We start from the raw sequence: 26269 nt of genomic DNA on the forward strand, positions 1-26269 counted from the left end.
GGGAGTTGCAATTGAGTGGTGGAAGGCACTGGATTCCAAAGAAGGAGCAGACATGACCTCGATAGTTAATCTTAAGGAGCTCTGAGCATAATAATCTTGACTGCACATACAGTATTAGTAGCACAGTTTGATCAGGCTGACAGACAGGAAAATACCAAGGCAAAACACAGGAAGTGGGAAGAAAAGGGCATTGGACTTATACCCCATGGTATCTTCCTAAGGTTACAATACTGGAATTCTCGTAACCTATAGCAGACAGTTTCAGCATCACTATAGGATCTTAAAAACTATAATGCACTTTGTCGTCCATAGCCGTGATGCTACTAAACCAAATTAACATCTTTGTAAGCTGACCTAAACTGTGTTTTCCCTCTATATTCAGAAATTGGGTTACTGATAGGGGTGAATTAATAGCAAGAATAAGCTACTGCGTTACATTCGGGTTCACAAGTTTGCAAACTGAGTTGTCCAGCTGTTCTTTACATGAAAATTTGTGCTCCGAGCTGTTTAAAGGCCAATGTCATAGTAGTGGCTTGTCTATCCACATTGACAGTGAATGTAACGGTTCAGTGTGGCAGAGGGTGGCACAGCTGGTCGAGCTGCTGCCTCACAGCGCCAGAGACCTGGGTTCAATCCTGACCTCGGGTACTGTGCGGAGTTCGCATGTTCTTCCTGTGAACGTATGGGTTTCCTCCCATATCTCAAAGACATGTGTAGTTGTTGGTTTGTTGGCCTTAGTAATTGTGGCGCGTATGTAGGGAGTAGATGAGAAAGTGGGACAACTTAGTGTAAACGGGTGATTGATGGTTGGTATGAATTTGGTGGGTTGAAGGGCATGTTCCATGCTGTTTCTTTAAATTAAACTAACATATCTCTCTGCATACCTCTCAGTTCTTTTATGCACTCTATTGCAGTCCTCATGAGAGTCCTGCCGGCAATATATATATATATATATATATATATTTCCTACTGTAATCTGTAATCTGCAATATCCTTTATTCCACTCCTGACTGTCAGCTATTCACGCTCATAATATTTTGTTTTGTCCACTTTTCATGATGGAGGTAATGGCCGGAATTTACTGCCCATTTCTAATTGCCCTTTGGAAGTGGTTTTGAGGAAAGACAGAGCAGACTCAAGGGGCCAAATGGCTTGCTTCTGCTCCTATTTCTTATGTTCTTATGCAATGAGTTTAAGAGCCAAGTGTGATCTCAGCTTAAATTAGACTAAGCATTGGTAAGCAAGCTATCAATGAACACCATTTAAGGTGGCACATTGCATTGGATTAAATAGGACACAATAGGGTTGGTTTTGTCCTACTTTTTGCTGGGTTATTTTCAGTGAAGATAGAATTGTGTCAAATTGTGATCTGCAAATATGTCATGGCTTTTGCTGTCTACCGTCAGTCATTTCTTGATGCCATGTACTGTGAACTTTATTGAACATGGACTGGCTTTAACTCAAGAGCAAGTTAAGAGGGATCATTAACATTGAATTGCATTTCATCACAAGCTGAAGCTCCTTTCCTTGACAAAGGCCTTGCTCTGTAATTATCCACAAACTAGAGACTCAGGCACATTGATGCGATCACAAAGACAGCTTATCAATGCTTCTACTCCCTCAGAAGATTGAACAGATTCGACATGTGGCCAAATACACTATCAAACTTCTCTAGGTAAAGGATAAAGAATATACTGATTGATTGCTCACGGCCTGTTCAGTAAATACAACATCTGGTTGGGATTGTATTTTCTGGTATGCCTGGTGCTGATTCTAGAATTTCACTTTGTACTCCTTAAGAAACCACGACATGGGATTGTACAATCCAGCTCTTATTGTCCAGACCCAAAGTACCTCATGGATGTCCTGTTTTGAGCAGTCAGATTTGGTTCAATGGTACTTTATTGTCATATGTACAATGTGATAGTGAAATTGTTTGTTTTGTAAACAATTCAGTAAAATCATATTATCAGAATCACACTTTATTCGCCACGTATGTTTTGCAAAATACGAGGAATTTCATTGGCCAGGTCTGTCATACAATTAAAAGTAACAGATCACTCAAACACATTTTAACATGAACATCCACCACAGTGACTCCTACACATTCCTCACTGTGATGGAAGGCGAAATAAAGTTACATAGAAACATAGAAAATACATGCAGGAGGAGGCCATTGGGCCTTTCGAGCCAGCACCGCCATTCATTGTGATCATGGCTGATCGTCCCCTATCAATAACCCATGCCTGCCTTCTCCCCATATCCCAACTCCACTAGCCCCTAGAGCTCTATCTAACTCTCTCTTAAATCCATCCAGTGACTTGGCCTCCACTGCCCTCTGTGGCAGGGAATTCCATAAATTCATAACTCTCTGTTTTTTTCTCACCTCAGTCTTAAATGACCTCCCCTTTATTCTAAGACTGTGGCCCCTGGTTCTGGACTCACCCAACATTGGGAAAATGTTTCCTGCATCTAGCTTGTCCAGTCCTTTTATAATTTTATATGTTCAAGTCCTTCCTTTTGTTCTTCCTCGGTTGGGGGCCTCGAGCCCTCCGTTGATGGGACGGTCTTGACTCCCGTAGCCAGCGACGTTCGGGCCCTCCTTGTTGAGGCGATCAAGCTCCCACATCAGAGGGATGTCAGCTCCCCCGCGCCGGGCGATCGAACCTCGTGTCGGGGCTGGTAGAGCCTTCCGACGTTGGAGCTCCCGACTAACTTCACACGAGACTGCGAGCCCTTGTTGGTAAGTCCAAGGTGGTCGTGGTGGGAGCGATCCCAGGCAAGGGATCCACTCCGATGTTAAGTCCGCGCCCCTTGGTGGAGCTCACGACAGTCCGAGGAGGCTTCCAGCTCCATCGATATTAGGCCGCAGAGCCTGGAGAATGTGATCCGAAAATTGACAAACAGACAGAAAAAACGAACAGACTGCTGGCAGGGCTGCCATCTCCCCGGCGCCCCTGGTGATCTTAATACATAATCTTTATACATAAAAACACAATAAAATAAAGAGGATGTTGCCACGACTCGAGGGTCTGAGCTAGGGGGAGAGGTTGGCAGACTAGGACTTTAGTCCTTGTAGCACATGAGGATGAGAGGCGCTTATAGAGGTGGAAAGATCATGACAGGAATAGATTGGGTAAAATCTGCAGACTCTTTTACCCAGAGTAGATGAATCAGGAACCAGAAATAGTTTAAGGTGAGGGGGGAAAGATTTCATAGAAACCTGAGGGGCAACTTTCTTTCCCCACTAAGAGTGGTAGAAATATGGAACGAGCTGCCAGAGAAGGTAGTTGAGGCAGGTACTATCACAACATTTAAAAAAACATTTGGACAGGTACATAGATAGGATAGGTTTAGAGTGCACAAGAGTAAAAGTGCAACGATTGCCATGTGAGAATAGTAGACCAGTAAAGATTTGTTCTTGATCCGTGATCAATGTACATCAATTGACAGCACTGCCGTGAGGCAGTAGCTCTACTTATTATATCATAGCATTGTTCAAATATACATCATGCGGTTGAAGCACCAGGATTGAATATTCAGAAGTGCACTTCTTCTTCTTTTCGTATCTTTGAAGCTGGTTGGTTATATGACAGTTATCCATTCCTTTACACAGTCCTTTGCACATAAATCACTCAATCAAATGTAGGTATCAAGTTTTAGATAATGCAGGACACAAGAGAATTTCTGGTTTAATACATTGCATTAGGTTGGATACATATTTTGGAGGTTTATTTATGGAAAGATTAGTCAGACAAATCAACTTACTCATGTGCTTATTGCACCTCTATTTCAAAAGTGAAAAATAAAACTGTGGGTAATTAATATTTTGATTGTTATTCAATAGCTGCCAAGGAGAACATCTTCAGTGGTGTGTCATTTATTTCAACTGTGTTGTTTGTTGCATGCCTGCATGATTAAAGACAGTCAACGTCAAGGGGGTTCAATTTAATAACCTCTTGAAATGTGGAAGTAATGCAAAATATGATTTTAAAAAAACAGCCCTTTAGTGGCCACCATACTGCCTACTATTTATAGTGAGTGCTGTGTCCAATCAGTGCTATCTGCCGTTCATTAGCTAAGTAACTTGCAAGTATTTCTAATTCATTTAAGGGATATGGGCATTAGAGGCAAGGCTAGCATGTATTGCTCATTCCTAAATCATGCCTGTGTGTTTAAATTTAGAGTGCACTTCATAGAGAGAGGTGAATTTTGGTGGGACGAGGTGCTGGCAAGTAAGAAACAAAGAAGAATGATGCATTGTTGGATAGTTCAGGGTTCAACAATTCCAGTTGATGCTATGGAGGAGAGAGATCTACAGTAAACATGGATGGCCACCTCACACAATCTAGGAAGACATGTATCTGATCCTATGAATGCCATCCTGCGGCTGCAGTGCTTCAGGAGGTTCATTGATTTCATACGATTGTCTGTGAATGCATCTTGAAATACTATATCCTTCCAATTATATTACTTGGAGACAAAGAGACTACAGATGCTGGAATCGAAATCGATGCTGGCAGAACTCAGCAGTCAGGCAGCATCTTTGGAGGGAGAAAGTGCAAGGCAACATTTTAGGTTGAGACCCTGTATCAGGACAGATGTGCAGATTGATGCAATCATGAGGTAGACACAAAAGCACCTCTACTTTCCTACAAGTTTAAAGAGATGTCACTGAATACTCTAATAAACTTCTACAGATGCGCTGTAGAAAATATCCTGACTGGTTGGATTACAGTCTGGTAATGCACTGGAAAGTAAGAGACTGAAAAGATGGGTGGAATCAGCCATTCTATCAAAGCCCTCCCCACAATCAAAACTATCAATGAAGGCACTGATGAAATCTATCATCATGGATCCTCACCATCCAGGCCATGCTTTCTACTCCCTGTTACCGTCCACAGCAGGCACAGACACCTGAAGTTACACAGCACCAGGTTCAGGAACGGCTACTTTCCTACAATCATCGGGTTCTTGAACCAACCTCCAAAACTAATCAGACCCCAACTACAGAACACTACTGACCACCTCTGACACTAATTTGGAATTGTTTTCTAATTGTCTATTTTGCACTGTCTTTTTGCTACAACCCCGGAAGCTGCGGGTGAGACCAAGGAAGGTTTCCACTCTAACCTCAAAATAAATTGTGGCCTGCATTCCAAAGGGAGACAAATCGATTTTCCTGGAATAACTTCAAATGCAGAATGGGTAAAAATGCAATCCTTTGGCGAGGTTCCCTCGGATGGAGTAGGGAAGCATAACTCTAACAGGTCCGTCTCCTTACAAGACCACAAAGCAAATACCTTCAATTTAGGAACTTGCATCTGTTGGATTTAATAAGTGTCTGAGTGAAAGACCACAAGATCAGTGTCACGCTGGCCATTAGAGATACTGATGACTGCTGGACCGATCACTGTCCAGTCTACTCTAACGTCTCTATAAATAAAATGTAAAAATAATATTTAAATAACATATGCCAATCTATAAAATATAAAAACGCTGGAAAGATTCAGCAAGGCAGGTAATATCTGTGGAGGGAGAAACTTCTTCAGTAACAGTGTTAATACTTTAGGTTGATGGCCTTTCATCAGCATTAAATGTAGGATGATGTTGAGCGTAGCAATTAGAGGAGGGAGCAGGGAGGCATCTGGACCAAGGGCTGCTAAAAAGAGGAGATAGGTGATCAGGAACGATGAAAATGTAATGATGTGATAACCAGTCTCCAAACTGAATGATGCCTCTCAATCATCTAGCAGTTATAGTCAGATCTTTAACTAAAACTCCTTCTGCATTCAACACTAGTGCATTTTGCAAGCTTTGTATATAAAAACGTTTTTAACATCAACATCAGTGCTATATGTCATTTGAAGACATCAGGTCCAGAAACACCAATATAAATGTAGGTCAAAAATCCAGAAATGCTGCATAAATTTAAGGGGCATTGTCATTAAGTCATCAGCATTTTCTTGGTAAATAGTCCATCATTCTTTGAACCTCATTGAAATTTGTCTTTTGTAAATAACATTCTCCACATCTATCGTTCTGCTGTCCAGAGCACCAGGAATCTGTTGAGGGAGGGAATTAAACATTTAAAAGACATTTGGACAGGTCCATGGATAGGAATAGTTTAGAGAGATATGGGTCAAATGCAGGCTGAAGGAAGAGCATAAATGGAGCAGAGAGGTCGACGTGGGTAAGTTGGGCTGAAGGGCCTGTTTCCATGCTGATGACTATGGCTCTATGAATGATGCTTAAAATGTATCTTCTAGCAAGACCCTAGTAACGACGGTTTAAAATTATTGTATTATCTTCAGGCCATCAAATATTACCCTGCTTCTTTTGGATCTTGCTCTGAGCTTACCCTCTGTACACTACAAAGTTATTTGCACTGTATTCTTTTTATCAGAGGTTCCTTATTCCCTTTAGAAGAGATTCCATGGAAAGGAATTTCTATTTACTGGGCTCTCTTTGTACAGAAGTTTCCTTCTGCAGTTGATTCTTTATACTAGAGACTTTGTACCTATAGCATGCTGTGGCAATTAAAAATGACAAGAAAGGCCACTACTTAACTCTTAATTTATTTGGTCACATCTATCTGATTTTGGAAGATTCTTACCGTGTGCATATGGTAGGATGTGAAGAACCACCAAATGAATAAGTCCTCATCAATACCTCTGCCATTAAACCCGTGGTCAGACAATTATCAAGCCTCCTATACAATGCCTTCAATGGAAATCATTTTAAGAAGCAGAGTTGAACACACATGTACCAATGCATCACGGATATGAAACCTACAGCAGAGGTGGAATTTTTATTTAATCGAGTTGGTTGAGGACTAAATATTATCCTGGAACCATGAAAATTCCATATCCGGCCTTGATGGCACGAAATACATAAAGAGTGCCCGAGGTTGCAGATAGGTCCATATCCTCACCCACATCCTGGTATGCATGGTTGGCACCAAAGTAGAGATGGTCGAAAGCTTCAAGTAGTTAGGCATAAATATAATCAGATATTTGTCCTGAACCAGCCACATCAAAACTATGGCCAAGAAAGCACACCTCTACTTCCTTAGAAGGCTTAAGCCCCTGTCCCACTTAGGCAATTTTTTCGGCGACTAGGCTGTCACCACATGGTCATGGGGTGACGCCTGTATGGCCGTGAGTAGTCTCCTCCAGTCGCATATAGAGTTGTAACGTTTTTCTGGTCGCCGCTGGATTTTGAAATGTTCAAAACTTTTAGGTGACTGTGGGCTTGACGTAGATTGACATAGCATGACGTAGGTGCTGTCTTAGGTTGTTACCAGGATGACGCAGGTTGTTGCCAGGTGACGTTGGTTGTCGCCGGGTGCTGACTTCGGTGAATTCCATTGGCAACTACCTACGTCAACCGGCGACAGGTTGAATTGTCTTCAGTTGTCGCCGACAGGGTCGTTGCTTGTCTTAGCTTGTCGCGGGTGGACGTAGGTTGACGTTGGTTGTCGTAGGTTGTTGTCTGTGGGGTTGTAGGTTGCGTAGGTGCGGTCGTAGGTGGACGTCCTAATGGGTCGCCGGTTGTCGGTAGTTTGACATCGACCAGGCGGTAGGTTGTTGTACCTTGTCGTAGACATTGTAGGGGTGGTCCAGTCGCCACTTTTTCGGTGACCTGCTACAACTGTGACAGTCACCAGCAGTCACCGAAAAAATCACCTAAGTGGGACAGGCCTTTTAGGATGTTCGTCATGTCCCCAACACCCCTCACAAATCTCTATAGATGCGACATACAAAGCATTTTATCGGATGCGTTGCAGCATAGATTGAGAAGAGCTCCATCCAAGACCATAAAAGATTGCAGAGTTGTGGGCATAAACCAACCTCCCTTCCATTAAACGTCATCTGCCTAGGCAAGGCCATCAGCATAATCAAGGACAAGTCTCTTCCTCTTCTTCCCCCTCCCATCATGCATGGTGGTACAGAAGTTTGAAAACGCATACCTCCAGATTCAGGGACAGTTTCTTCACAGTTATTATCAGGCAACTGAACCATCCTCTCACCAGCTAGAGTGCGGTCCTGACCTGTCATCTACCTCTATGGAGTCCTCGAATTATCTTCAATTGGACTTGATCTTGCACTAAATGTTGCACCCTTTATCTGTACATGGTGGACGGATTGATTGTTATCGTGTATCATCTTTTCTTTGACTGGATAGCACACAATAAAAAGCCTGTCACTGTACCCCAGTACATGTGACAATAACAATAGACTAAACAGTACAGCAACCCTCTCACTACTGCACTGAAGCAATAATGTATTATATGCTCAGGGTTCTGGAGAGGGACTCTAAATATACAGCCTTTTAAATGAAAGCCAAGGTTAGCAATTAAATAGCTGCAGAGAACTTAAAGAATTAATCATATTGTGTGGGACTTTAAAGTCCCAAATGAGCCAGGTTAGATAAAGATGGCAGATTTCCCCATATGACATGAGAATTGAGATAGGGTTTTTACCACAATCCACTTTTGCATTTTAATTATCAAACTACCATGATAGAATTTGAACTCATATTCACTGTCCTGCACTCTTGATTGCTAATTATATTATTCATGGAATAATTATAATATTTAAGTTAGAGTTTATTTCATTTACAAGGAGTGTTTTAAAACCTGACTGTGTGGAAATAAATGTAACCATCATGATACCTTCTTCAAAAAAAGGGTGGTGGGGGTATGGAACAAGCTGTCAGAGGAGGTAGTTGAGGCAGGGACTATCCCAACATTTAAGAAATAGTTATACAGGTACATGGATAGGACAGGTTTGGAGGGATACAGCCGAAACGTGGGTAGGTGGGACTAGTGTAGCTGGGACATGTTGGCCAGTGTGGACAAGTTGGGCCGAAGGACTTGTTTCCATGCTGTATATGACTCTAAGATTGCCAGAATATAATGTTCAGCATATCAACTACTAATGAACGTAAAAGGGACAAATATACACAGGTAGATCCTTTCTGCTTTAAGAATGTCCTTTTTAAACAAGTGCCCAATTACCTAATGACAGCCAGAGATAAAAAGAATAAACACGAACATCAGAACTAATAGATTAGAAAAGACTTACACTTATAACAGGTTATCTGTCAGAACAGAGCAAAAATAAGATTGGAACCTTTCTTCGAGGCCCCAACATGAATTCTGCAGTCTATATCATAAAAGTCAATTTATTCTCATTTGATAAACTGACAAACCTGCTGTGTATCCCAGCCATTATTTTTTTAAATACTAAGGCCTCTATTCGGTATCAGTAGTTTTAAACAATTAAGTCATTTGGTTTTAGTCACAGAAACTCAGCGTTCGAGGTTTCATGTTTGAAAGGGAGGAAATGTGACATCAGCACTGAGGCCTGCAATGCAGATCAGTTTCCTTCCCAGTACTGACTGTGAATGTGTTTGAAACAGGAAATGTCCGTAGCAACAAGTTCTTAATGAAAAGTACCCTCTACATTATGAGAAGACATTTATATAACTTATCTAAGTTGATACAAGCTTCCACTGTTTCCATTGCTATGGCACCTTTAGCCTAAGTAATTGTATTGAACAATTTTCCAAGTTGATGTCAAGTCAAGACATGGAAGAAATGCATGAAATTTAGCAAATTAGATGGATTTAAAAGCAAAAAAACTGTGGATATTGGAAATCGGAAATAAGAATAGAAAATGATGGAACATCATAATTAGACAGAGAGAGAGAAAAAAAGCTAACAGAGTAAGAGACCATGATTGTTTTAAGACTTTTCCCAAAGGTATAAAGACTAGAGAAAGGCAGAGATTTGGGGATTCAGATCTCTCGAGTGGGAACACGATAACTGACAGTTCCAACAGATTTATGGGTGGAGCAATATATGGAGGCCAGAACCAGTAGAATGAAGTACTCACAACACAATGGAGAACATAGGACTTTAGTTATTGATGAGGTCACTATTTTTTTTTTGATAAATAGTAACAACCTCGTCAAACATATATAGGGCATGACTTCAATATTTACAGAATGTCATGAAACTGGAAAATGTAATAAACAGTGAGGAGGACTGTAACATTTTACAGGAAGACATATAAGCACAATTAATGGACACGTAATTGAAGTTTTATTAAGAAATGAGATTATCGTGCAATTGTTCATTTTGGTAGAAAGAAAATGAATGTGATAATAAATCTATACAGTATTAAATTAAAAGGGATGAAAGACCTGGGTTTATCAGGACTAAAGGGCCTGGCGACATGTCACGGGGTGACGCCTGTATGGTCGTGAGTAGTCCCCCAAAGAGTCGCCGCTGGATTTTCAACATTTTGAACATTTTATGGCGACCTGCTGCGACTATGACGGGTGCCGGCAGGTTGCCGAAAAAAATCGCGTAAGTGGGACAGGCCCTTAAGGCTTCTAAGAAAGTGCACAAGATGTTTGATTATAGGTATGTTGGATTGAATTTTAACAGCCATACACACTGGGAGAGGGTTGATCATTACAAATGGGAGTACTCTGCAGTATGATTGCAAGTCAATTATAACATAGCATGTAATCTCTTAGTTCAGGTTAGGTGGTATGATGATAACACATCAGGATGTGCAACTCCAGAGCCAACAATATCATGAGAGACCCCTTCCACCCCTGCAACGGACTGTTCCAGCTGCTACGGTCAGGCAAACGCCTCCGTTGCCATGCGGTGAGAACAGAGAGGTTGAGAAGGAGTTTCTTCCCAGAGGCCATTCGGACTGTAAACGCCTATCTCACCAGGGACTAACTTTACTGAACGTTTTTCCTTCCATTATTTATTATGTAAAGGTATATGTGTGTTATGATTGTGTTTATAGTTTGTTTGGTTGTTTGTCTTTTTGCACAAAAGTCCGCGAGCATTGCCACTTTCATTTCACAGCACATCTCGTATGTGTATGTGACAAATAAACTTGACTTGACTTGACTCCATTTTAAAATTGCACTCTAGTGCTTGAAATGTGTTTAAAACCACATTTCATGAGTTACAATTCATGGTCTTGAGACCCGGTTGTACCACAAAGGAAGAGAACAAAATAGTTGGTGGATGCACCCCAATTGCTTCAAGATTCAGTGATGCATCACTTGATGGAAATTCAGCGGCTGCACAACTTCACAGGACAATTATTTTCTCCACGAACAGAAGATGTGGCTGAATCTAACAAGCTGAAGTCAGTAGCAGCACTACGGTCAACTGTTGCTTCTTTCAGTGCTGCAAGTCCTTTAATTATATCATAAAATCATGAAAAGTTAGTATGGTGTCCAGTCATCTGCCACTTGATATGTGTGTTAATTCCAACCACTTAGCTCTGCTCTGGTACATCACTCCACTGCCAGGACACTCACACTCTCTGTTTATGCACTATTTCATTTACCCAGCCACCAATGGCATTTAACCTCATTTTTCTACTGCCAATTCTCTCTTTCAAAGTCACTAGTAACAGGATATTTTTGTCCCATCTGCTCAACACATTACATTATTCATTAGTTTCCTCTTCCCCTATTGACAATAGAAGACAGCAGAGAACAGTGGAGAATGGGAGCTGGCCCTCCAGACACATCTCAACTCACAACCACACTGGAAATATCACTGAGGAAAACCAATACATCATCAGAGTCAATGGGATGGAGATCTCACAGCAAAATGGTGATAAAGCTATTTCATTCAGGGTCACTGCTTGCAACTTGGTCTTGAGGTTAGCAGTGAATTGCAGATGATCAAGGGGTTTAAACAACAGTCTCAGTCTTAATCTACATGGGGAAGATCATCTCTCCCACAAGCCGTTCACAACGAGAAACTCCTCTTCAGATATGAAGGTCCTGCAACAGAAGACTCGTACTGAATATGCACCTACTGAAATTCTCACATCAGTGAAAAAGAGATTGGGTTTTCATTTGATGATCTACTCATCATTTTAGCAAGGGCAGATGGAGGAGGGAAGGACAGCAATGTTAAGTGTGCCTTAGAGGTTACAAAATGCTGCAAGGTCTGTTATGCACCTCAAGTGCCAATATAGGATAGGAAACCTCTGGGCAGCAGCAGAGAATATGTCTTCTTCTTCTTGCGTATGGCGTGCACAGCCTAAAGTTGTAAGGCAACTTGATCTATTTGATCTTCTGTTTGTGCACGCCAGGTTGATTGCATTAGTCGAAACAGGGTGAACCACAAGAATAAGTGAGGTCCTCCATCACATACAATGAATGCCATCTTCAAAAAAATAAGGAGCATCATACTTGGGAAAGGATGTAATCCATGAAATAGATAATGGTGACAGTGATGTGGGTGGCTTTGTTCAGAGCCCAAAATCCCAGTAAGAATCTCAAGTACTTCCTCATATCCTGAAAGCACAGCCTGTCCCTTCATTGCTTCTACAGGTACAGTCTATGACAAAGCCTTCACAAGCAGAAAGCATCTCAGCTCAGAGATGTGTTCACCCCTGCCAAAAATTGATATGAAACCAAAGCACTTGCATCATTTATGTTTTTGGAAGAGGAAGAACGTTTATTCAAAACTGCATGAGGATATGTATTCTGCATAGTTGAATTATTTGGTTTCAGTTCTTTGGGCTGACATCTGTTGACATCATTGTCTATTCTCCAACATTTATAGCTGGTGAAGAAAACTGAACTTTTAATGTTGCACACTAATCCTGACAACAATGAGTGGACAAGGCATTTAAAGGTATGGAAAGGACAGGTTTGTATTCACAAATGTTGACAAAACCAGGTAGGGTTGTCAGCTTGTTAAACGGGTGCATTTCCTGACCCAAAATGAATTTCAGAACGGTTAGGTAATCCCAGACGACAATGCAACATGCTCTCCTGACACTTGCCTGCATATTCATCCTGCTTCTCCACCAGAGAGGCTGTTATTTCTGCTCACGTCTCAACTATTCTTCAGACCCTGGCAGGTGCTCATTGAAGACTTAAGGTATCTGACAGACACTTGGTTTTGTTCCTTGACATTCCTCACAGATAAGATTTTTTTGTATTTTTGGTCCAAGTCATTTGTGGTTTTTTAGGTTCAGTGAAGGGGTTACCAGCCATGTTGTGGTGCCTTTTGTCTCCCAGAAGACAGCCTTCATTGTATGAATACATCATGGAGAAATTCCTGGGGATCTTGGACACATCTGGAGAATTATCTGCTTGTGGTCATACACAACCATAATTTTAATCGTTTATAAGTGATTCCAATTAATGCGCACTCCTGGGTGATTCAGTGGTGCCTTGGAAACCACATACCCACTGTCAATTATACCAGGCAATTTGAATATACATTCACCCTGACGGGTGTTATTATAAGGTACACAAAATTGCTGGAGAAACTCAGCGGGTGCAGCAGCATCTATGGAGCGAAGGAAATAGGCGACGTTTCGGGCCGAAACCCTTCCTCAGACGGGTGTTATTATAAACAAAGTTCATGTAATTGTCATTTGATTGCCTGATTTATGAGCAACCATCTGTAATAGGTCACTAGCATGACCCCAAAAGTGGACATGTTCACAGCCACTGGCAGAGCACGTTTACCAAATCCCACAGGCACCAGGCAAAGTTTGGTCACCATTTGCCATGATACCATGAGTCTCCCAAAACAAGAGTGGCCTGTATTCTGACTCAGTGAGCTTGGGCTCCAATGAGTTGGACCGTTCTGACGACCCTCTCTCCTGGCGAGAAGCATTATTCTGCTGTTCCCGTCTATCTTCTTGTCCTCTCTATGTTTTTCTCTGGTCCTAAAGAATCAGAGGATGTGATCCCTTGGTGACGTGAAAATGGAGAGCTACACATTGCAATGTCAGCAGAATCATAGTGTTTAAAATAATCAACAACGTTGAAAAACTGCATAAACCCTACAAAAAGTTACTTAAAGGTTTCTAAGGCGTGCCTTCCACAGAATTACTAAGTCAAATATCTGTCGGCAAATTTGCTAAATAACCTCAACCCACATCCAATGTCCATCTAACCTCACCTTGGTGCATCCAAGTTAAACACTGAAACTTCTATTAAGATTGTCCACGGTCAACAATCAAGATATTTTAATTTACGCACACCCCTCCCAAACGAGTCTCTCATTTGTGGTCTGGCACGGTCATGTTCAGTGTAGAATTAATTTGGTGGCCCTTTATCCACTTCCAAACAGCTGATGTAACTCTTTATCACTTCCGAGCTCACCTACACACAGGCGCTAGATCACAGTGTCAGAGACCCAGGCTCAATCCTGACCTCGGGTGTTACCTGTGTGGAATTTTCACATTTTCCCTTGGCTGCATGTGTTTTCTTCAGGTGCTCCTGTTTCTTCCCACATCCCAATGATGTGTACATCAGTAAGTTAATTGGCCACTGCAAATTGCCCATGGAGTGTAGGTGAATGAGATTATGTAGGGTGAGGCTAAACAGACGGCTGATGTGCCAGTTTCATTTCTGTATCTCTCTATGACAGATGATTATAATTCTTGTCATAGATTACAAAAGCAATTTCAATAAATATAAGGAAAAACTTAAAACATTGGAAACATTTTAGTTTAGTTTAGAGATACAGCGTGGAAACAGGCCCTTCAGCTCACTGAGTCCACATCAACCAGCAATCACCCCGTACACTAGCACTATCCGAAACCCACTAGGGACAATTTCCTTGGGACAATAACCTGCAAACTTTACATCTTTGGAGTGCAGAAGAGACCAGAGTACCCGGGATATAATGCCTCGCGGTCACATGGACAAGGTACAAATTCCGTACAGACCGAACTCATAGACAGGATCGAACCTGGCTCTCTGTAAGGCAGCAACTCTACCGCTGTACCACAGTGCCATGTGTTATGGAGATTTAATAGTGTTATTCAAGACCTTGGAAACTATCTAAAAATAATTCCATATGATCAAGAATGTTTTTCATACTATGAAACAATATTTTGTTATTGGAAGCATTGCATGGCTAATATTGTTCTTAATGCATCTGCTGGTCTAGAATTATACTGTCATCGAAAACCACTCTATAGGCTTAGATTCCCAAGCTACGATATACTTTTCTAAGCATTAAAATGACTCTCCGCCTCCTATTAAAAATAGCAACTTTCATTCGCAATTAAAGTAATGATTCAACCCAAGGTTAATAACTTATCTCTACCACTTCTAATTAATTAACTCTTCGATTCTCTGCGTAATTGCATTTCAAGGGAGAAATGATGAGAAGATTTTCATTTTGCCTGACGGACGTTATTAATAAATTAAAATTAGGTTTTTTTTCATGAATAAAAAATACGCTTATTTTTTTAAGAAAGTCAGCTTACCATATAGTTTCTTTAACTTTTAAAGTTAGTCACTTGGTAGGAAAAATAGAAAAACTGAATATTTTTTAATAGGCGAGGGAGTGAAAAACATGATATTAATTGAACAATGGCAGTGCCAGAATAGCAGATCACATCAAGTTATCATATAAATTCAGGAATAAAATGTTATGTGGGAAAGATTAAGAGGTTATGAGTAAAGAAGCCTTATTATAATTATACGTTCTTCATGAAACTTTACTGCAATACTATACCTGTTTTTTGTCTCTGCCGAAGAATAAATGGCTTGAAGGGAATGCTGTAGGGGTTCAATGAACACTCAGGATGAGAGATTTTCTCAATGTGAGAATAATGTGCAAGAACGTAAAAAAAAGAACAGCAAACCTCATTGAAAAATAACAATGAAGGAAGGAAGGGACTCGGCAGGATTGATCAGGGGAGGAAGATTTGCCAGGCATGGAGTCCTTAAGGGTCACAGGGATAACCATTTTGGAATTATTTAAGAAATGTCTTAAATTAAATGATTGTGTGCGTGAAATTTTACATTGCTAATGGATATGGATGCTTAGTCATTGGTTATACAGTGCATTCAGAAAGTATTCAGACCCCTTCACTTTTCCACATTTTGTTACGTTGCGGCCTTATTCTAAAATGGATTAAATTCATTTTTTTATCATCAATCTACACACAATACCCCATAATAAAAAAAGCGAAAACAGGTGTTTAGAAATTTTTGCAAAGTACTTGAAAACAAATAACTGAAATATCACATATACATAAGTATTCAGCCCCTTTACTCAGTACTTTGTTGAGGCACTTTTGGCAGCAATTACAGCCTCAAGTCTTCTGGATATGATGCTACAAGCTTGGCACACCTGTATTTGGGTAATTTCTCCCATTCTTCTCTGCAGATCCTCTCAAGCTCTGTCAGGTTGGATGGGGAGCATCGATGCACAGCTAATTTCAGGTCCCTCCAGAGATGTTTGATCGGGTTCAAGTCTGGGCTCTGGCTGGGTCACTTAAGGACATTCACAGACTTGACACAAAGCCACTCCTGCGTTGTCTTGGCTGTGTGCCTAGGGTCATTGTCCGGTTGGAAGGTGAACCTCCGCCCCAGTCTGAGGTCCAGAACACTCTGGAGCAGGTTTTCATCAAGGATCTCTCTTTACTTTGCTCCATTCATCTTTCCCTCGATCCTGACTAGTCTCCCAGTTCCTGCTGCTGAAAAACATCCCCACAGTATGATGCTGCCACCACCATGCTTCACCGTAGGTATGGTATTGGCCAGGTGATGAGCTGTGCCTGGTTTCCTCCAGATGTGACACTTGCCATTCAGGCCAAAGAGTTCAATCTTTGTTTCATCAGACCAGAGAATCTTGTTTCTCATGCCTTTTAGCAAACTCCAAGTGAGTTGTCATGTGCCTTTTACTGAGGAGTGGCTTCCGTCTGACCACTCTACCATAAAGGCCTGATTGGTGGAGTGCTGCAGATATAGTTGTCCTTCTGGAAGTTTCTCCCTCCACAGAGTGACTCTGAAACTCAGTCAGTGTGACCATCGGGTTCTTGGTCACCTCCCTGACCAAGGCCCTTCTCCCCCAATTGTTCAGTTTGGTGGGGCGGCCAGCTCTATGAAGAGTCCTGGTGGTTCCAAAGTTCTTCCATTTAAGAATGACGGAGGCCACTGTGCTCTCCGGGACCTGCAATGCTGCATAAATTGTTTTATACCCTTCCCCAGTTCTGTGTCTCGACACAATCCTGTCTCGGAGGTCTATGGACAATTCCTTCGTTTTCATGGCTTGGTTTTTGCTCAGACATGCACTGTCAACTGTGGGACCTTATATAGACAGGTGATTTGCCTTTCCAAATCATGTCCAATCAATTTTATTTACCACTGGTGGACTCCAATCAAGTTGTAGAAACATCTCAAGGATAATCAATGGATACAGGATGACCCTAAGCTCAATTTTGAATGTCATAGCAAAAGGTCCGAAGATTTATGTAAATGTGATATTTCAGTTATTAATTTTTAATTACTTTGCAAACATTCCTGAACACCTGTTTTCGCTTCATTCTGGGGGTATTAAAGGACAATGAAGGAATATACAACTAAGGTGTAAGATTAGCCATGATTCGACTGAATTTCAGAATGCAGTGCCAGAGCAAAGTGGACCAGATTACCCCTTTAGATCTTCCTACATTCTTTAGGTTTCTCCTCTCCCCCCCCCCCCCCCCCCCCCTATACCCCCCCCCCCCCCCCCTACCCCACACACAACTCCTTTTCCGCTTAGTTTAAAATCTGGAAATAACTCTCCAGACTGGTAAATAGATGAATTAGCACAACAACATAAGAAGTAATATTCCAATATCACATCCAACAGATGTTCTCCTGTAAAGATAAATTAGAAGCTAAAATGGAAACACAGGAACTACCATGTAAACCTCTGTTCCAAAAATGAAGATGATACTGGCAGATATCATAAAAACAGAATGTTCCAAAAGCAGTGTCCATATCTCCCCTTCTGAAATTTCTCCCTTGTCTTTGTTTCAGGATTAATAGCAATCAGCTATATACCCCGATCTGGCAGAAGTAATAATGTGTATTTTGATGATTTCTGGATAATCATCCATAAAATGTAACCAAGAACAAAGTTTTGTTCAATTTGAACATATTCAAAATGAAACCAGCCTACCTTTCAAATAAAAGCCTTCCTATTTGGACACTGTCTATCTATTCGTACTGTATTGTAGACTCTATGTTACTTCTCTTCAATACTTTTCAAACTCGGATTTCTATCTTAGCACTGTGCGTAGGCCTTCCACTCATCGTTTAGTCATAGTCATAGGGCTGTAGACCACTGAAACAGAGCCTTCGACCCAGCTTTTCTATGCCGACCAAAGTCGGCCTAGTAGGCTAATCCCACTTGCCTGCATTTGGCCCACATCCCTGTAAACCCATCCTATCTATTGGAGTATATTTGTCCAATATTTTTTGAACTCATCTGAAGGCATTGTCGCTTTCTCACTTACCTTCCAGTAGATCATCCAGATTGGCGATCTTCTTATTCCCATCGATAGTGTAAATGGCTCTGACTCCTTGGGACAAGTTGACGTTATCTGAGAGAGATTTTGTCAGTTCCATCAGCAGAGCATCCAGGGACCTGAACCTGTCCTGGGAGACAGCATACACAAGCCCTTTAAAGTAGCGGTCCCCATTCCGGTAGAAGCGGACTTTTTTGGCTTTCTTTTCCTGGCTGAGTGCTTGCAGAGTCCGGGTGCGGTAAAAGCTGCAGTGGGCGCTGTGGGCAGGACTGGGTAAACCATTTCCTCGGGAACTTGCCCCTCCTCCACCGCCACCTCCACTGCCTCCACCACCACCACCTCCTCCTCCTCCGCTACCACTTCCACGCCGAGATGGCCGGTGACCCCGGCTTCTCTCCTCAAAATGCTCCAACTCAATACTCCGATCATGTGACATAATTAATGGCAAAAAGAAAAATTAAAACAAAAAATTATATATAATTTAAAAAATGTGATTACTGTCAAGCTGCTGATAACCCTAATCCCTTTTTGTATGACAGCTCTGATTCAGCTAAAACACCACCTTCCCCTAAATTATATACAAAATCACTTTTAATGATCCTATTGTGGCTTTAAATTTCAAATAATGTTAATATGCTATTGTTTCTTAGAGGAGAAATGCAGAGTAATGGCAGGAAGATGCCTTGATCACCAGAGACAATGTGTGAGTGTCCTTCAGCCGTGGATCCAGGATGGAGGGTCTCTCTTCACATTCTACATCACTGTTGGCGAGCTTGACGATGTCGACGATGTCCAGGAGGTGGAAGGAAGACCCGAAGAGGTTTCGTTGTGTACGAACGCAGCCCAACCTCGGCCTCCACCGAGATGCCGGGGATGGATGAGTCAAGTGATGTAGTAGTGAGCAGCGGAGAGGCGGCGGAGATGCAACGGTGTCGGCAGGATGCTGGACTCGTCCGCTCTGGTCCACGGCCAGCTGCAGCTGCAGCGCAGAGACAGAGAGAGACAGAGACAGAGACAAACACAGAGCAATTCGGTCGGATGCAGCTCTAAACCCGGCTTGACAGCTGGAGCGGAAACAGCGATGCGATGCTGGCGGGGGGCTTCTCGTGTCTTCGGGTTCGGGAGGAAGGGGAGGGGAGGGGGATTAGATTAGATAGACGCCGGCTACAGACGCGTTGCTGCCTCTCGCTCTCTAAAACGCAGGAAGAAAGAGATCTCCGGTTGAAGCAACGCTTGAATGTTGCAATGCAAGTGTGAGAGATCAGTCTTCAGAGCGGACGGCTGCTGGTGTGTTGGCGTTCAGCAGCAGCAGCAGCAGCGGGGATGAGGGCTGAGCTGAGCCGCAGTGTGCAGCAGCAGCAGCAGCAGTAGCAGAGGGAGCAGAGCGGGGGCAACTCTGCGGCTCGGCTCAGCTCGGCTCGGCGCGCGCGCACCAGAGCTGCCTCCAGGTCTCAGTGCCGCAGGCGTCCCGCTTGCTCACGCCGCCCCCATCCTCCACAAACGCGTCCTCCAAACAGTGTAGGAAGAAGGAACTGCCGATGCTGCTTTCAACCGAAGATACACACAAAAAAGCTGGAGTAAACTCAGCGGGACAGGCTGCATCTGCGGAGAGAAGGAATAGGTGACGTTTCGGGTCACTGGTTTATTGCCCTTTTACATTTAAAGTCGATTTTTTTAGTTTGGTATTTATAATTCCAGTCATGTTGATAAATGGATCTAAATAATGTTGTGCTATTGTACTGCAGTTCGTGATATTAAACATTGCTGTTTTTATTTTATCATTCCCTTTTTAAAAGAAAGGAATATCGTATCAGTTTCACTATTATGTAATAAATTAATGTATGTACTACGTTGCATTATCGTGACAAAAGTACCATCAACACCTAGTACTAAAACAAAACATATGCCGAGTCACACACATTTGGATTTTTGTGACAATATGTAGCAATGTTACAAAATTTTGAGATTTAAAAAATCAAGTCTGCAATTTATCTCATCAGATAAAACATAAAAAGAAGATTAAATTGACACCTAATTCACTTTCATATCTTCAGTATTAAAAAAAGTTATGGCCATTTTCATACTCGGAAATTAGCATCTTGTTCCCTATTGCTTTTCCATTGACTTAACACAAAAGCTGTGATCGAGGACAGTCATAAGCCCATAACTTTCTTAAAAATTAAGAGAACTGAATGAAATTTTCAGTTATTATAGATTGAAGCATTCTGAAACAAATATGAAACAATCTTACTTGGATGACCTGAAATTAAAGCATATAATTAGTTAGTTACCTGATTGTAGCTAATTACAAAATTCAATTATTAGATCTAAACATTTATCCATTTCTTAAGAAAAGATTAACATTTTTAAATAGTCTAAGTGTCCAATTAACATTCACACAATAATTCACAATATAACATGATTTTTAAATCTCATTGTCATGAATTTATAGGCCAAATGGAAGGAATTTAGTGTTTAATTCCCATAAATTAATGGCCATTTAAATCATCTTGCGAGTGGGATTTTGTGGAACGCAATCGATTGGAACGTTGTGGTATGCGGTGAATTTAAACCCCGTATCAGCAGGAAAAATACTGCTGGTTCGTATGGGGCCTAAATCACCTTTTCGCAACGTAAAATTTGGATTAAGGTCATCCTAAGAAGCACGTTTTTATATGTAAAATAAACTGCTTACCTTTAGCTGTCCAGTACGTGAAATCCGTCCAGGTTATCGGCGTTGACGGCATTAGAAGCGGATTTTTATTTTACTCCAGCGCTGAAATTGTCCCGCGATTTTTAAAAACAAATTCACAGAACGGCAGTTTCAACGGAACAATTCTTCAGCATTAGCTAGCGGCCCAAGAAAATATATCCAGGACAGGCAGGAGAAAAAAACGCATTTTAACCCCGCCCCCCCCCCCTCAAAGGCGCCAAAGTCGCGCACACGGCCAGTGGCAGAACTGCAGCGCCGCTGAAGGTAAGTTTTGTAACATGCCTAGCTATTGTACTGCAGTTCGTGATATTAAACATTACTATTTTTTTTATCATTTCCTTTATAAAAGAAAGGTATATTGTATCAGTTTAACTATGTTTTACATTGTGTCATAAATTAATTAATGTACTACGTTACATTATCATGTGACAAAAGTACCACAGACGCCTAGTACTAAAACAAAACATATGCCGAGGCACACATTCCACTTTTGGATTTTGTGACAATATGTTTTTTCAGAAGCATATTTTAGAAAACCTAATCCAGATTAAAAGTCAAAGTATAATTAAGGTAAAAGTTTGGGAGCCTGGGTTACCTGTAAATGGAAAATGTAATGGAAAATACAATGTTCATACCGTTGGATTGTGGAATATGAGATTTAATACCATTTCACAAATATTCATCCATCTGTCCTGTCAAGCTTTTCCTCTCCCACCTATGTAAGAGTGTGCAGATCTCATATTAGCTGATCAGTCACCTCAGAACCCAAGTCAAGTCAAGTCACTTTTATTTCTATGGCACATTTAAAAAACAACTCTCGTTGGCCAAAGTGCTTTACATTGGTGGAGGTACTAACGTTATACAACATTGGTTCATAGATTAAGTACATACATAAGTACATACATATAGCCCTCCCTCAGTGGACGTCAAGAAAGGCTTGAGAGAAAGATGAGTTTTAAGTCTCAACAAAAGAGTCGATGGAGGGAGGAGTTCTGATGGCCTAGGAGCTGCAACCGCAAAGGCGCGGTCGCGCCTGAGCTTATGCTTAGGATGTTCAGTAACCCCAAGTCGGCCGATCTGAGGGACGTGGAGTGGTGGGTAAGCAGACTTTTGATGTAGGTGGGGGCAAGCCCGTTAAGGGCTTTGTAAACATAAAGAAGGATCTTGAAATTTATTCGGAACCGCACAGGGAGCCAGTGGAGAGAAGCCAGAATCGGGGTGATGTGGTCCCTTTTTCGGGTGCCCGTCAGGAGTCTCGCTGCGGCGTTTTGGACCAGTTGCAGGCGGGACAGGGAAGATTGGCTGATGCCAGTGTAAAGGGAGTTGCAGTAATCGAGGCGGGAGGAGATAAATGTGTGGATGATCTTTTCGAGGAATTGTTTTATTTTAGATATCGTCCGAAGCTGGAAGAAGCTAGCTTTTACCAGGGCATTGACTTGTTTGTCAAATTTCAATGCTGAGTCAAATATCACGCCAAGGTTACTCCAGCTTTTTGAACCCAAGGAAATGGTAGTTGAAGAAATCACTTTTAATCACGAGGAATTATCCAAGAAGAAGATAGATGCATTTAAGGGGAAACTAGACAAGCATATGTTGGGCAAAAGGAACAAAATATTATGTAGATAAGCTTAGATGCAATAGAATGGGAGGATGTTTGCATAAATGAGTATCCCTAATTTAGTATATGTATGAAGGAACTGCAGATACTGGTTTAAACAGAAGATAGACACAAAAAGCTGGAGTAACACAGCGGGACATGTTGCATCTCTGGAGAGAAGGAATGGGTGATGTTTCAGTGGTCTGAAGAAGGGTCTCAACCCCGAAACGTCACCCATTCCTTCACCCCAGAGATGCTGCCTGTCCCACTGAGTTACTCCAGCTTTTTCTGTCTATCCCTAATTTAGTCCAGCTGGGACAATCTACCTAAGAAATTTAGAATAAAAAAGATCAATTATTTTTACAGGGCTACCACATTCATGAGATTATTAAGTGGACAGAATAAGAAATTCATGGAATCTCGCAAAGCATTCTTGAAATTGTATAACTTCCCACCATGTCCCATATGTGTTGTTCCCCCTGTGCCAGTGTAAAATACATTACAGAGAGGATATAGAATATCCTACTGGGGAAGGTGGAAATTGTGGTTTATATCAGCACCAACAATAAAGGGAGGGGAGATGTGGTCCTTTGGACAAACTTTCTGGAATGAAGGGATGCGATTAAAAACTAGCATGTCAAAGGTAGTCGTGTTTAAATTACTTGCAGACCCATGTGGCAGTCAGTGCAGAAATGGTAAGATAAGGACAATCAGCAGGCACCTTGAGGTGGGGAATTCAGAGGGGAAGTCATTAGATTCTTGGGGCATTAATATTAGATTGGAGGCAGAAAACACATATTTAGATAGGATATATCTACAGGACATGAAAAATGTCTGGGTAGTTTAGCATAGATGTGAATTCATTTGTTTTGCAACAGATCTCACATGGTGCAGGCACTGATGCTTTCTGTAATGAGGGTTTAATCTACATTTTATTTTCTTCACTAAGGCTCAATCAAACGTTTGGGTTGCCAAACCCCAAAATACTAAATAATGTCCATGTTTATATGGTAGGGGCTTAGCTTATTCTCTTTCCTTCTAGTTTTTATGTTGGCATTTTGGACCTGCCATATTTATATCGAATAATTATTCAATTGTAAAGTGATCTGCTTTACAGCACATGAGCAACGAAGAGTAATTGTAGATCAAGATGAGTTTAAGGCCAGGGGTATAATTAGATGCAGCTGAGGGAACTGAGAAGAAGGGTGACTAATGTAAAAATGTGGATAGATGATGGAGGAGGGAGGAGAAGAGAAAAGAGAAGAGTCATGTCATAGAGTCATGGCCTAGTCATATAGCATGGAAACAGGCCCTTTAGCCCAACCTACCCATGCTGACCAAGATGCCACATCTATGCTAGTCCAGCTGCCCATGTATAGCCCATATCTCTCTAAACCTATTCTATCCATGTACCTGCCCAAATGTATTTTAAATGTTGTCATAGTACCTCCCTCATTACCTCATCTGGTGGCTTGTTCCATATATCCACCACCCTCCATGTGTAAAGGTCGCCCCTCAGGTTCCTATTAAATCTTTCCCCTCATACCTTAAAACTAAGTCCTCGGATTCTTGATTCCCCAACTCTGAGAAAAAGACTGTGCTTTCACCTTATCTATTTCCCTCATGATTTTATAAGATCACCCCTCAGCCTCCTGTACGCCAAGGAATAAAAGTCCTAGCCTGTCCAAACTCTCCCTGTAGCTCAGCCTCTCGTCCTGGGCACATCCTCATAAATGCTCTCTACACTGTTTCTAGTTTAAAGGCATCTTTCTTATAGCAGGGTGACCAAAACGGAACACAATACTGCAAATGCAGCCTCAACAATATATTGTACAACTGTAACATAACATTCCAACTTATATACTCAATGCCCTGACTGATGTAGGCCAATGTGCTGAAAGCCTTCTTGACTACCCTATCTACCTGTGACATCACTTTAAGGGAACTATGTACCTGCACTCCTAGATCCCTCTGCTCTACAACATTCCCCAGGGCCCTGAATTTCACTGTGAAGTACCCTGAAGGGATACTTTCTACAGTGCATCTGTTGAAGTTGGGATGTCATCAGTGACTTGCCGAATTTCATAAGTCCTCTGAGGAAATAGAGATGCTGGTGAACTTTCTTGGCCGTTGCTTCAATATGGTTGGTTCAGGACAATTTGTTGGTGATATTTATGCTGAGGAACTTGAAGTTCTCAACCATCTGCATTTTGGCAACGTTAATGCTGACTGCTTGGTAATTCAACACTTCATTTCATGATATCAATAACTAGCTCCTATGTCTTGCTGTCATTGAGGAAGAGTTGTTGCCTTCATGCTCTCTATCATTTTCCTGTGCTCCGTCTTATCGCTGTTCGAGATCTGCCCCACTATGGTGATGTTCAGCATTTGCAAAGTATGAGAATTATATCTTGCAATTCATGTTGATCACATAACTTCAATGCCAGGTATTGTTTCCTGATAACACAGTCTATGTACATAAAAACATTTTTTTCACATATGCAATGAGCAATTAATTTTAATCTCTTATTCCCTCTGCGATTTATTATGTAGTTTTTAACTGCCTGCTATACTTGTTCACTCCAGTAGATCCAGCTTGATACACTGTAATTCTGATCTTAAATGAGTCATCATCATACCACTTTGCTGAAATGTCACACAGTTGTTCAGATCCACTCTAAAATTAGGTCGTCTACCAGCTTGAAATAAAATAAAAATTTGCTGGAAATGCTCATCAGATCATGGCCTCTGTAGAGTTGGAAAAAATAAATGCTTCAGTTCAATGACTTTCCTTCAACGATTCTCCTTTTATCAATCTGTTCTGGTGAAAATTTGGAATGTCTTCATGTTCGGGTAACATTTATCTGTCAACCTATTACAGATGAAAGATTAATGGTGAAGGCAGAGCCATATTGACAATCCTAATGCATTCTGAAGGCTATGTAAGTGAAATATGTTCTAATTGAAACGTGCATAACTAGAAAAACATTTTTAAATCAATGCAAATCATCTTGAATTTATTTGAATATTTTGATGGTCTGACAAGAAAAATGCAGTTGATATGGAATGGCAGGACTTCCAAGAGGCTTTTGAAGAAGTTTCATAATCGACATGTTACAAAAAAATTGAAGGCCATTGAATAAAATGGACTTTATTAGCATAGATAGAACATTAACTAAGTAGCAAGGGAAAAAAATAGTTATGAAAGTTTTATTTTTTTTAACACTCGAGGAAAGTATACTGGGGAGTTCCCCACGTATTAGAACACTTCTTTTCTGAATATATATTATTGACTTGGACATGTTGTAGAAGCCACAATTTACAAATTTGCAGTGTGCACAAAACATGGAGGTATTATGAATGTTCAGGAATATAGTAATAAAGGCAATATGGACAACCTTGTGGAATAGGTAGATAGGTGGAGGATGGAATCTAATTCTGAGAAATTCGGTGCTTTAGTAAGAAGAATGAAGATGTAACAATAAATTGGAGTGCACAATTCTGAAAGGAGTAAGGAACAGTGAGATTTGATACCAAACATGCATAGTTCACTAAAAGTGGCAGAATAGGTTTAAAATATGATAAAAAAAGGACAACATATCCTGGTCTATACAAATAGAGATG

The 26269-nt window shown here is 41.2% G+C and overlaps 1 protein-coding gene across 6 annotated transcripts in view; it reads right to left on the reverse strand.

Annotated features, from left to right (window-relative positions):
• The window catches only part of dclk2 (doublecortin like kinase 2), a 309866-nt gene extending 290001 nt beyond the window's left edge, over positions 1 to 19865 (reverse strand). For 3 of the 6 annotated variants that reach the window (XM_033017731.1, XM_033017725.1, XM_033017708.1), the window contains exon 1: positions 18324 to 19865. In XM_033017731.1, coding sequence (XP_032873622.1) covers positions 18324 to 18771 — 448 coding nt within the window. In that variant the 5' untranslated portion in view covers positions 18772 to 19865. The remainder of the gene's footprint in view (positions 1 to 18323) is intronic. The other 3 variants (XM_033017740.1, XM_033017716.1, XM_033017747.1) reach the window with 1 other exon arrangement.
• Between the last annotated feature and the right edge of the window lie 6404 nt (positions 19866 to 26269).

This window comes from Amblyraja radiata, chromosome 1 (genome assembly GCF_010909765.2).
Source record: "Amblyraja radiata isolate CabotCenter1 chromosome 1, sAmbRad1.1.pri, whole genome shotgun sequence".
In the NCBI taxonomy this organism is placed as follows: domain Eukaryota; kingdom Metazoa; phylum Chordata; class Chondrichthyes; order Rajiformes; family Rajidae; genus Amblyraja; species Amblyraja radiata.